General features: G+C 45.4%; 1 protein-coding gene across 2 annotated transcripts in view; it reads right to left on the bottom strand.

Annotated features, from left to right (window-relative positions):
* Positions 1 to 851: 851 nt before the first annotated feature.
* LOC115083545 (zinc finger protein 883-like) overlaps positions 852 to 12,934 on the bottom strand; it is a 30,730-nt gene continuing 18,647 nt past the window's right edge. Inside the window, exons 3-4 of one of the 2 annotated variants that reach the window (XM_029587430.1) lie at positions 12,210 to 12,342; positions 852 to 3,474 (exon numbers count right to left, since the gene is read on the bottom strand). In XM_029587430.1, coding sequence (XP_029443290.1) covers positions 1,064 to 3,474; positions 12,210 to 12,342 — 2,544 coding nt within the window. In that variant the 3' untranslated portion in view covers positions 852 to 1,063. The remainder of the gene's footprint in view (positions 3,475 to 12,209; positions 12,343 to 12,934) is intronic. The other variant, XM_029587431.1, reaches the window with a different exon arrangement.

Here is a 12,934-nt window from a genome sequence, read left to right as displayed (position 1 = left end):
CGGATGACATACAAGGAGAGATTGAAGAATCTAAATATGTACACCCTGGAGGAAAGGAGGAGCAGGGGTGATATGATTCAGACTTTCAGATACTTAAAAAACTTTAATGATCCAAAGACAACGACAAACCTTTTCCGTCGGAAAAAAATCAGCAGAACCAGAGGTCACGAGCTGAGGCTCCAGGGAGGAAGACTAAGAACCAATGTCAGGAAGTATTTCTTCACGGAAAGGGTGGTGGATGCCTGGAATGCCCTTCCGGAGGAAGTGGTGAAGTCTAAAACTGTGAAGGACTTCAAAGGGGCGTGGGATAAACACTGTGGATCCATCAAGTCTAGTGGGCGTAAATAAAGAGGAGGCAGCAAACACTGCACGGAGCGGCAGTAGCCACAGAGGCGTTCACGGAGCGGGATGCCAGTGGCCAGTAGGTGTTCCACCTTCAGGCAGCAAAACACTGCACGGAGCGGCAGTAGCCACAGAGGCATTCACGGAGCGGGATGCCAGTGGCCAGTAGTTGGGGTTCCACCTTCAGGCAGCAAAACACTGCACGGATCGGCAGTAGCCACAGAGGCATTCACGGAGCGGGATGCCAGTGGCCAGTGGTTGGTGTTCCGCCTTCACAGAGGGCTGCCATTTCCAAAAAAACAAAAACAAGAAACAAACAAAGCAGGGGTGGGTAAGAGTATGGGGCAGGGGTGTGGCCTGCTTGTTGCGACGGTTGCTACCCCTGATTGAGATGGATGTTCACTGGGATGCGGCTACAGCGCTGCTCTCTGCATGGTGGAGGGGTGGAAGGGAGTTGAGGCCGAAGGGTGCTGGAAGCCAATAGTGATGAGTGGGAGGGAGAAAAAGGGTGGGAAAAAATAAATAAATAAATGGATGAACTGCGTGGCTTGCTGGGCAGACTGGATGGGCCGTTTGGTCTTCTTCTGCCATCATTTCTATGTTTCTATGTTTCTGTTCAAAAACTATATAAAAGCATGTTAACTGAATTTGACACCTGTGCAACTTTTCTGGTGGCTTGCAAGGTCTTCCTTTCTACTGAAGTTTTACCAGACACAGTACATTAACTTGATTTTCCTCCAGTATGAATTTTCTGATGCTGCATGACAGATGTCTTCCGCCTAAAGCTTTTACCACATTCAGTATATTTAAATGGTTTCTCTCCAATATGAAGATTCTGATGCTGCATGAGAGATTTCATCCAACTAAAGCTTTTACCACATTCAGTACATTTAAATGGTTTATCTTCAGCATGAATGTTCTGATGCTGCATGAGAGATATCTTCTGAGTAAAGCTTTTACCACATTCAGTACATTTAAATGGTTTTTCTCTTGTGTGGCCTCTCTGATGCAATATAAGAGATCTCTTGGAACAGAGGCCTTTACCACATTCAGTACATTTAAATGGTTTTTCTCCAGCATGAATGTTCTGATGCTGCATGAGAGTGTGCTTGTAACTGAAGCCTTTACCACATTCAGTACATTTAAATGGTTTTTCTCTCGTGTGGCCTCTCTGATGCAATATAAGAGATCTCTTGGAACAGAGGCCTTTACCACATTCAGTACATTTAAATGGTTTTTCTCCAGCATGAATGTTCTGATGCTGCATGAGAGTGTGCTTGTAACTGAAGCCTTTACCACATTCAGTACATTTAAATGGTTTATCTCCAGCATGAATGTTCTGATGCTGCATGAGAAAGATCTTCTGACTAAAGCTTTTACCACATTCAGTACATATAAATGGTTTTTCTCCTGTATGGACTTTTTGATGCAATGTAAGAGATGTCTTGGAAATGAAACTTTTACCACATTCAGTACATTTAAATGGTTTCTCTCCAATATGAATGTTCTGATGTCGCATGAGAGATCTCATCCAACTAAAGCTTTTACCACATTCAGTACATTTAAATGGTTTATCACCAGCATGAATGTTCTGATGCTGCATGAGAGATATCTTCTGACTAAAGCTTTTACCACATTCAGTACATTTAAATGGTTTTTCTCCTGTATGGACTTTTTGATGCAATGTAAGAGATGTCTTGGAAATGAAACTTTTACCACATTCAGTACATTTAAATGGTTTCTCTCCAGTATGCATTCTCTGATGCTGTATGAAAGACATCTTCTGACTAAAGCTTTTACCACATTCAGTACAATTAAATGGTTTTTCTCCTGTATGGACTTTTTGATGCAATGTAAGAGATGTCTTGGAAATGAAACTTTTACCACATTCAGTACATTTAAATGGTTTCTCTCCAGTATGGATTCTCTGATGCTGCATCAGAGTCTGCTTGTAACTGAAACCTTTACCACATTCAGTACATTTAAAAGGTTTTTCTCCTGTATGAAGTCCCTGATGCGATGTAAGAGATGTCTTGGAACTGAAGCCTTTACCACATTCAGTACATTTAAATGGTTTTTCTCCGGTGTGGATGCGCTGGTGGATTATGAGTTTGGACTTGTGACTGAAGCTTTTACCACACTCAGTGCATATAAATTGACTTTCTACTTTGGGGATTTTCTTCTGTTCTGAGTCAACTGCCTTACCATGCAAGCTTTTTTCAGACTGAATGCAAGACAATGGTGTTTCACCAATAAGTTTTTTTCTGTCTCTTAAAATAACTTCCCTCTCAAATAAACTTTTATTGCATTCATTACTTGAAAATGCTCCCTCTCCTCGTTGTCTTGTGAAGTTTTCTTTCTGATTGATGTTTCTGTCACCATCAGTACTAATGAATAATTCTTCTCTCTGTATTTCTTGGTTTATTATTAGGACTTGCATTTGAATGTTTTTTCCATTTTCAGAACATAAAAATGTTCTCGCTTCGGTCTCCATTTTCTGGTGATGTAATAAAGAGAACTCAGAACTGTAAGATTCTCCATCTTGAGGGCAATGAGAGGGTCTCTTATCTGTGTGCGTTCTTTGGTGTATTACTAAGGATTCCCTGCAAGAAAAGGTTTTCTTGCATTCAATACAAGTGAAAGTGCTCCCTTCAGTGTGGATTCTCTGGTGTAATTTCAGAGTTAACTTCTGTTTGCATGGAAAAGGCCTCGCTGCTGGGTGATTTCTCTGGTGCAACACAAAATGACACTTTCTATTAAAGTTTTTCCCACAGGTGACACAGTGAAAGGATTTCTTCCCTTCCTCCTCTTTCTGCTGGAGGTCAGAAGTCATTTGATCACTGTTATTACTTTGGAAGGGATTCTCTCTTCTCAGATGTCTCTGGTGCTCAGGGATGTCTGTGAACTCCCTGTCACTTCTCTCACAAGCAGTGACTCCATCCGGTGAGTCTCCTGCAGAGTCTTGCTCTTTCTTCTCTGATTCCTGCTGTCTTTGGCTAATGTCTGTGAGAATCTTGCCCAGAGGACTGAGGGGGGAGACATTTCCTGATTGTCTTGGTGAAAGTGCTAATACTATAGGGTATTCTTCTCGATTCTCCTCCCTCTTCTCTTTCTGTATGACCTCATTGTCTGCTGGATACAAAAAGAAGGAATTAATCATGTGTAAGTCACAATGGCATGGAAAGCTACCAATAACCTAAGATGAGACGTTCAGAAGGATCACATAATGAGCGCATGGGATCTCTGATATTAAAGAATTCTGTGACTTAACAGAAAGCTTTATGTGATGCCTATGAAAACTTCTCTAAGATGTCTTTATAGAAATATTCAGAGAAGTTAAGAAAATCAATGGGTTCTCTCTACCATACTGTGTAGGATGCAGAAATAAAGCTGATGCAATACAGGAACTTTGGAGATCACACAGGTCCCTCCTCTAGGATTCCTGTAGGTCTGGTTGCTCTGGGCTTATCTATTTATTTAATAACATTTATAATCTGCTTATAGTGGATCTGCCAAAATAAACATTATAATAAATTAAAATAATAATCATGGACCATTAAACTTCAGCGATCTAAAAACAAGGGTTAAAATTTAATCCACTGCTAGAGCAGCAACCGAAGTAATTCACGCAGCAGTAGAGTTGCATGATCCCAAGGAAAGCTTCTTATAACTAAACGGGCTGTGGACGTTTGGAGCATCTGCAAGGCTCACAGGCTAGAGTGAGGCAGACCAATACCTAACTCCCCCCTCTCCTCCTAACACTCCTAAATTGATAATCTCTTAGTGTCTTCCTTTTGTACATATGTATATAATTACAAACCTAGTTGAGTATTTAATGCAATTTTCCCCTTGTTCACACCCTCATTTATTCATTTGTTAACTTGTTTTATTTGTTCAATGTAAAGTGCCATGCTTGGTGTTTGTTTGTGTTACACTGTAAACCGATGTGATATCCTGGATGAATGTCGGTATATAAAAATTTTAAATAAATAAATAAATAAATAAATAAATAAACTTGATGCAATCATCAATAGTAGAGGCAAAATAGATTGTACATCCAGATTGCTTCTCCCAGCTCCCACAGAGGATTCAGAAACCCAGGAATAAATGAGTTAAAGTGGGCTCTGGTAGAACAAGACCTGTAACTCAGACACCCAATTTCCCCAACTTTGCAGCATCCTGTATATCCACCCCACTACTCCCACACAGAAGTCAGACATCCAGGATTAAAAAACCCAGGAAGGTCAAATTACTACTCAGCTGATAATTTTCTTTCGTCTAGGACAGGCAAGCCTGTCCACATAAGTGGGTTATGCACGCCTACCTGCAGATGGAGACAGAAACCAACTGACTCGCTGATGTCACCCTCATATAGCCCTGTACTGACGTCAGTGTGCCAGTATTCCGCAAAAGCCAACTGTGACAACTAATTAACACTAGAACTGTAAGTCCGGAGTTAAAAACACCTCCTCCCCCACTCATTCACTTCTTTTTTTCTTCCAGCGAGCAAAGCACTGGACTCAGATGAGAAGGAAATGCAGAAGCCATAACAGACAAAGAAGGCAAACACTTACAAGGCCCTTAGACAACCCGAAGATCTGCATAGGCCTACGAATTCTATATCCAATAATGTCCCAGAGAAAGGACAAATACAAAAAATCAGTACAGTACTGTACAGGCAGCTCAGGGCAGGTTTGTGGATTGGCCTGCCTCTCAGAGAGGAAAGGAAATTATCAGGTAAGTAGTAATTTCACCTTACTCTGCATCCAGGCAGGCCAGTCCACACAAGAGAGATGTACCAAAACTACTTCCTCGTAAGGTAGGAGGCTGCTTGTGCTCTCTTTAACACTGCTCCGGCAAAAAATGCAACTTCTCGAACCCTCACCACCATATAGTAATGCTTGGAGAAGGGATATAACCAAGACAACGTCACTGCTAGGCAAATCTTCAACAAAGAAAGAAACTATAACTCTGTCCAAGATACCAGTTCCTAAATGTAATCCACTTTGAAATGGTGAAAAAAGAGCAAAAAGTGGAATATAAATCTAAATAAATAAATACCGTTAGCACTGTCGTCGAACGAGCCATAATTAGCCTGGGTAATGGCAGATCCACATCCACCTAGGCCGCTGTGATCACATCTTTAATCCAAACTGCCACTGTGGTACGAGAAGCTGTTTCTCATGAAGTACAAAGAGACGATCTGTTCTCCGCAAGGTCTCAGTAACCTTAAGTTAATGCAACAGATGTCTCCGCACATCCAAGGGATGCCACATCCACCGCTCCATCCAACGAGGGCAACAATATGGACAGATTGAAAGAAAAAGTCAGGTACCACCTTGGACATGAAGGAAGGTACAGTCCTAACCTGTACTCTGTCCAATGTAAGCACCAGAAACGGGAAGCTACCGAAGAGGAAGAAATGTGGGGCCTGCCAAAAAGGTCAGCACCAAGGTCAGGTCCTAAAGCATACAAGTGTCCACAGTGGCAGTTGAACAGGCTTAACACCCTTAAAAAATCTAGACCCTTCTGGATGCGATGAAAAAAGGTCTCACTTGAACTCGACCCCTATACCAAGCCAAAGCTGCAACTTCTAACTTCAGCGTACTTAGCACCAGCCCGATAGTCAAACCTTCCTGCTGAAATACCAAAATCAAAGAAATCACCGCTGTGGTGGGAACAGAGAACCATTCCCAAAGAACCTCCAGAGTTGCACATTCGCCAAGGACACCGAACCTACTCCTCTGGCTGAGGTAAGGACCAATTCACAGCCCGCATCTGCTAAAAAGATGGCAGAGAGATCCATAACCGTTCTGTAATTCACTCCAGAATCATCAACTTCCTGAGAGAGGAGCAGATAAGATTGTGCCACTAGGGCGCAACAGGAAGCAATCTGTAAAGTCATCACCACTGCTTCAAAGGCCTGCTTAAGGACAGCCTCAATCCCCCAATCATGCTCAACCTTCAAGGCCACTCCTCCCTCCACAGAGATAATCATCTGATTAGAGATGGCACAGACAAGCGCATCCACTTTGGGAAAATAAACGCTCTCTCGCCGCTGGATCCAGGAGATACAGGCGTTCCAACGTACAACACCCTTTAAAATTTGCCTCTGCGTTGCCCCATTCAAGATCAATCATAGAAACATAGAAATGACGGCAGAAAAGGACCAAATGGTCCATGCAGGCTGCCCAGCAAGCTTATGGTAGCACCAGCCGCGCCCATACAGGTTTCCCCATAAAGGGATCATCAGGAGGTGGCAACTGCCGTGGCATACAAGTTACCCCACACTTAGTTTCCCAAACTGCTAAACTCAGGGCCCTCGTTGTTCAATTCTTTGTTATCCCTTGCGTTGAAGCAGAGAGCAATGTTGGAATTACTTGACAAGTATAAGTCTTATCAGTTAAGGGTAGTAACAGCCACATCAGCAAGTTACCCCCAGGCTTGGTTTCCCAGCCCGTAAAAGTCAGTCATGTGCTTGTTGGTTGCTGTCCCCTTTTCCTCTTGCTGTTAAAGCAGAGAGCAATAATGAGTTGCATCAACAGTATGAAGGCTTGTTGGTTAAGGGTAGTAACCACCACACCAGCAAGTTACCCCTGAATGGCATCCATAACAGGGAAAAAACAAGAGGCTTTACGCAAGGAAGACAAAATAGGATTCTTCTTTGGTTCAGACATGGAATCTGCACAAAGAACACTCGGCATCTTTAATGTCTGGGAAATCAGGGCCGGCAGTTCATCTCTATGTAAAAAAGGCAACATTGTTCAATACGGTTCCAGGGTCTGCCTCATCATCAGTGCCATCCAGGTTCCTGTCGGGAACACCCGCAGCAAACTGAGGCGAGCTCCGGCACTTAAACATAGAACTGGAAGAGGGAGGGTTAGGGTGAGGGTCCGACCTGACAGGACTGGGCGAAGCTGAGGACTGCGCCTGAAGAAAGGATTGCAAACCCTGAAAAGAAACTCCAATAGTATGAGCCACAAACACACACACACACACACAAACTGTGCGCACCACCAAACGGAAAACCTTGTGCGTGCAAACGTCGCTTCCAGAACTGGGCGCACAGCACATGAGCAGAGCCAGACGCACTAGAAGCACCAACGTTCCACTAGAGGGCAGTAAAGCAGGCACAAAAGCGGGCAAAACTGCAGCTGCGGCCATCCATGCGGCTTGCAAGAAACAAGCCTTGCTGTGGGGCCTAGCCCACTGGAGCCGCTCAACCTGCCAAGTTCCCCTAATACCAATGGGAACAAACGCCGGAACGGCGCACCAAGCGCGGAAACCGGAGGAAGTCCTGCAGAGCCCTCTGTCATCACATTTTTTATTATCGGACTATAAGGCGCACATAAAAACCTAAGATTTTCTCAGAAATCGGAAGTGCGCCTTATAATCCAGTGCGCCTTATATATGGATTTTTCTCAAGCACAGGCTCGCACTCACCTCTAGGCCTCCTCTTTGCGGTCGCCGCAGGATGGGCTCTGCAGTGGCCCTGCTACCGGGCCTCTTCTTCTCGGTCCGTAAACGCAAGTGCTGCTCCACTTCTGCGCGCGCTGATGCTTCCCCTCCTTCCTGCCCACGCGGCTCCGGTAAAGTTTACTTCCGGTGACGCACAGGCAGGAAGGAGGGGAGCATCAGCACGTGCAGAAGTGACGCACAGGCAGGAAGGAGGAGGAGCATCAGCACGTGCTACTGCCGACCGCGTATGCGACCTGCCAGCGGGTGAGTGCGGCAGTCCGCGGACATAGCTCACGGACCACCAAGCATAACAAGCTGTCCCTCTACCGGTTTACCCGGATTCCTCCTGACCCGAGCGCAACCGACCTGCCAGCGGGTGAGTGCGGCAGTCCACGGACATAGCTCACGGACCACCAAGCATAACAAGCTGTCCCTCTACCGGTTTACCCGGATTCCTCCTGACCCGAGCGCAACCGATTAAAAAAAAGGCTCTGAGCCGTGCAGTATCTGTGCTCCAGCATTAATGTGCGTGCATTCAATAAATGTTTATACCCACTACTCCAAAATGCCTCCTGTTAAGAGACATGCTTATGATGCAGATTTTAAGCTTAAAGCTATAACTCATGCAGTAGAGCATGGAAATAGAGCAGCTGCGAGAGAATTCAACATTAATGAATCTATGGTGCGTAAGTGGAGGAAACAAGAAGATGCCCTATGCCAAGTAAAGAAGACCAAACTGAGTTTCCGAGGAAACAAAGCAAGATGGCCACAGTTGGAGGACAAAATAGATCAGTGGGTTATCGAACAGAGAACCGCAGGTAGAAGCGTCTCCACTGTCTCTATTCGACTCAAAGCCACAGCGTTAGCACACGACATGGAGATCAAGGTCTTTCGAGGAGGTCCTTCATGGTGCTTTCGTTTTATGCAAAGGTGTAATCTCTCCATCCGCACCAGAACTACTGTCTGCCAGCAACTGCCAAAGGATTATGAAGAGAAGCTGGCCATTTTCCGCACCTACTGCATAACCAAGATAAAAGAAAAGAATATCCAGCCAGAACACATCACTAACATGGATGAGGTCCTCCTCACTTTCGATATCCCCGTACAACGTACTGTTGAGAAAACAGGGACCAGTATGGTATCTATACGTACCACAGGAAACGAGAAGTCATCTTTCACTGTAGTTCTCGCCTGTCAGGCTAATGGCCAGAAACTACCACCCATGGTCATTTTCAAGAGGAAGACTTTGCCAAAGGAAAAGTTTCCTGCTGGTGTCACCATCAAGGCTAACCCAAAGGGCTGGATGGACGAGGAGAAGATGATTGAGTGGCTGAGGGAGGTCTACGTCAAGAGACCGGACGGCTTTTTTCACAAATCCCCATCCCTATTGGTCTATGACTCCATGCGCGCCCATTTGACCGATAATGTCAAAGCCCAAGTGAAGAAAACTAATTCAGAGCTTGCCGTAATTCCGGGTGGATTAACCAAAGAGCTCCAGCCGCTAGATATCGGCATCAACAGGTCATTTAAAGTTAAATTGAGAGCAGCGTGGGAGCGTTGGATGACAGAAGGTGACCACACATTCACCAACACAGGGAGGCAACGCCGGGCGAGTTATGCCATTATGTGCCAGTGGATCGTGGATGGCTGGAAGAAGGTATCAGTCTCCAGTGTCATCCGAGCTTTCATGAAGGCTGGAATCATCACTGAAGAGCTAAGCAGCAGCAACGAGACCGACTCGGATAATGATGAGGGGGACCCGAGCATGCTTGATATAGAAATCGCCCAACTGTTTAACTCAGACACTGAAGATGAAGGATTTGATGCGGTGGAGGAATGAACAGTTGTTTTTTTGTTTTGGTTTTTTTTTAACTGAAAGAAACTAGAGGAGGAGGCTGCTGCAGTTATCATGTGTGCTGGGGGGGAATGAGAGAACCAGCCAGCCTGAAGAGAATGTATGTGTGATTTTGAGAGTGTGCATGTGTAACTGTGAGTGAGAACCTGTGTGTACCGTAAGTGTACCGTATATAAGAGAGACAATGGAACTGACTGGTCAGGGAGATGACTGGTGTGTGTGTGTGAGAGAGAAAGTGATTATGGGAATGAGAAGCCTGTGCATGTGGAGACAGCTAGCATAGGAGTGAGAAACATGGGTGTGTATGAGATACAGCATGGGAGTGAGAAGCCTGTGTGTGTGTGTGCATGCATGCATGAGAGCGAGACTGATCGGAAAGGAAGATGTGATGTAATGCCTGAGGGACGAGTTATGCCACTATGTGCCACTATGTGCCAGTGGATCGTGGATGCCTGGAAGAAGGTATCAGTCTCCAGTGTCATCCGAGCTTTCATGAAGGCTTTCATGAAGGCTTTCATGAAGGCTGGAATCATCACTGAAGAGCAAAGACCGACTTGTTACAACTGAACAAGTTGAGAGTTATTGTTGAGAATTATTGTTGAGAGTTGAATAAAGTTCAGTAAAGTCTGCCCTATGGTCTGAGCTTTGTTTCATTTAATGCGATGCGCCTTATAATCCGGTGCGCCTTATAGTCCGAAAAATACGGTATTTGTATTTTTTTTAAACTTACCTGAGCTCAGCCCTCACCGGTGAGTACAGACACCACTGCTTTCGGCCTCCTGCACCCGCTGCCTTTAAGCTGTACAATTGTTTAGCCTCACCCTTACTGTTCCTTATTTCAAAGGTTTTCAGTTCCCTAATTATCTTTATTTTTACATCAGACTGCTTGCTGTGGCTAAACCTTCGGGGAAGGCTTCTCTCCTGGATCCCTTTTCTGTAATATAAGTCTCAGGAATCACACAGGAAGACTTTTTCTTTTTAGAATTTTACAGATAATTCATCTTTTATTAGTATTGAATCACAACAACAAGCATAAGTTTCATTCTATGTAAATAGGTTATAAGTATTCCAGTATAACTGTAATAATGGTCGTCTTCCTGGGGAGAAGGGTACAACGCAATGTACCTGCTGAGAGAGTACAGGCCTTCTCCCAGTGTCCAGGGCTCCAACCACCCCTTATATACAGGTTTTTCTCTCTCTCTGACCTCAAGCCCTCTGCATGCAGTCAGCAGTCATCCTTCTGACCGCCAGGACACACATTTTCCTTCGTTCTACAAATAGCTTAACTTCTCCCATCTGTTTCCCCTTTGGTGCTCTCAGGCACGGTTCCCACAGATAAAACAAAATTTTGGGGTCACGGTGATTCACAGGCACATGCACCCGCCCTCTGCCAGATCCCAGGTTTCCCTGTGTTGCTGCAAAGGAACAAGAACAGTACAAGTTTCCACAGTTTTGCAGCCCTTAGTCCTCAAAAGGTCATAGGTCGTTGCAAAACTGTTACAAGGGTCAGGTCTTGTCTCTACATTTCCCTCTTGAGGAATTCCAGAATTAGGGATTCCTCACTATTAGGGAAAAATGAAAGAGCAATGGGTGCACGGGTAGGCAGGGCTCTTCAGCAGTGATTATAGATTATTCAGAGGGGATCTGGGAAATCCCCACCACCACTTTTCTTCTCCTGGTGCTTCAGGTTTATCTCCCTTGCTACCTGCCCCATTGATGGCGCCGTGGCTGCAGTGATTGCCCCCGTGCTGTGAGTGTCCTTGCTCCTCCTTTCCTGCCTATAGCCCCTCTTCCTGCTTTGGGTGATGTTCAGATGCGACGTAATGATTCCCGGAGCCCTAATAATCTTATAATATATTGAGACAATAAAATAGGTTTCCCAATCTTACTTGTGTCTGTAGAAATTCTCTCGCTTTTACTGGTTGAGGAAAAGGGATCTCAGGTATCAGCACAGGGAGGAGATCTCAGGGATGGGAGGGAGAGGGAAAGAGTATGAGAAGGCCAGGGATGGGGTGAGAATAAGGAGAGAGGATTAAGGACAGGAGATTAGAAAGTTTGAAAAAGAGGGGGAGGATTGGAAATCTAGGATGGGGAAGAGGGGGAAGGAGAAGAGGGGAGGATGGAGTAAGAGGGATTTCAGAGACGAGGATCGGGGAGCAGGGAGCAGGGGAGAGGTAGAAGGAGAGAAGAGGAGGTTCCATTACCTGCAGACAGAATCTGAGATCCAGGGAGGGAGATCCAAATTGCTATTGCTGTAGTGGGGAGTGGGAGAGTGGCCCAGAAAGGAGAAGGAGATACTCCATGCCGCAGGAGACGGAGGGCTCTGGGGATACACTGGGCTGCTTCATTCTTACAGCATCAGTGATGAGCTGCCAATTCCTTATCAGGGGGTTCACCCCAGCTCTGTCTGCCTCAATCACACCCTTCCTGTTCCCTACACAAGAGAGGAGGGAAATCCAGGGCTGTGTGCACATTTACTGTGAGGCGCTGACCCAATGATGTTTAGTAAAACATCCTCCGTGTAAACTAGAAATGCAGATAATGCAGTCCTTACCTAGACCTAGAGAGCTCAGGGTCTCATAATTCTCCTTCATCACCTCCCTGTAAAGCTCCTTCTGTTCTTCATCTAAATACTCCCACTCCTCCTGGGAGAAAGAGACAGCGATGTCCTCAAACGTCACCGGCACCTGAAACACAAACCAGAAACACTCAGGGACACGAGGAGGGGCTCAGCGGCTTTAACCTCTTAACATTTTATCATGGAAGAGAGGACACCAGGACCCCTCATCCCCAGGAACTGCCAGACTTGTTCCCCTGTCAGTTTCCTTTCTGGACCTCAGGGTTTGCAAGTTTAACTATGAAAAGATTCTTTAATCCCAGAGACCGAGAATATCAAAGGTCTCTGCCTGGATAAATCAGTGAATAATAAAACCCAGGATCTAACAGAGCATTACCCAGAACCTCAGGAACATCTGATTCTGTTACATCAGGAGGGCTCGCTGTGCTCTCATCCTCCGGACTGCTCAGCCCCTAACCTTGGGGCATCTTTGATGCCGTTCCCTCCTCCTGCACATCCAAAACACTGCTAAAGTGAGTCCGTTCCTCCTCTATAACTCTGCTTAAATCTCTCCCTTCCTCCTCGAGCCTGCCACCAAAACCCTCCTCCCTCTCTTATCTTCTCCTGCTTAGACTTCTGTAACTCGCTCTTTGCTGACCTCCCGCTGAATCGTTTTTCTCCCTTGCAATCTCTTCCACATTCAGCTGCATGACTTCTCTTCC

The sequence above is a fragment of the Rhinatrema bivittatum genome, chromosome 2, assembly GCF_901001135.1.
Source record: "Rhinatrema bivittatum chromosome 2, aRhiBiv1.1, whole genome shotgun sequence".
Lineage (NCBI taxonomy): Eukaryota > Metazoa > Chordata > Amphibia > Gymnophiona > Rhinatrematidae > Rhinatrema > Rhinatrema bivittatum.
The sequence above is the reverse complement of the archived record's forward strand: the minus strand, read 5'-3'. Positions and strand labels throughout refer to the sequence as shown.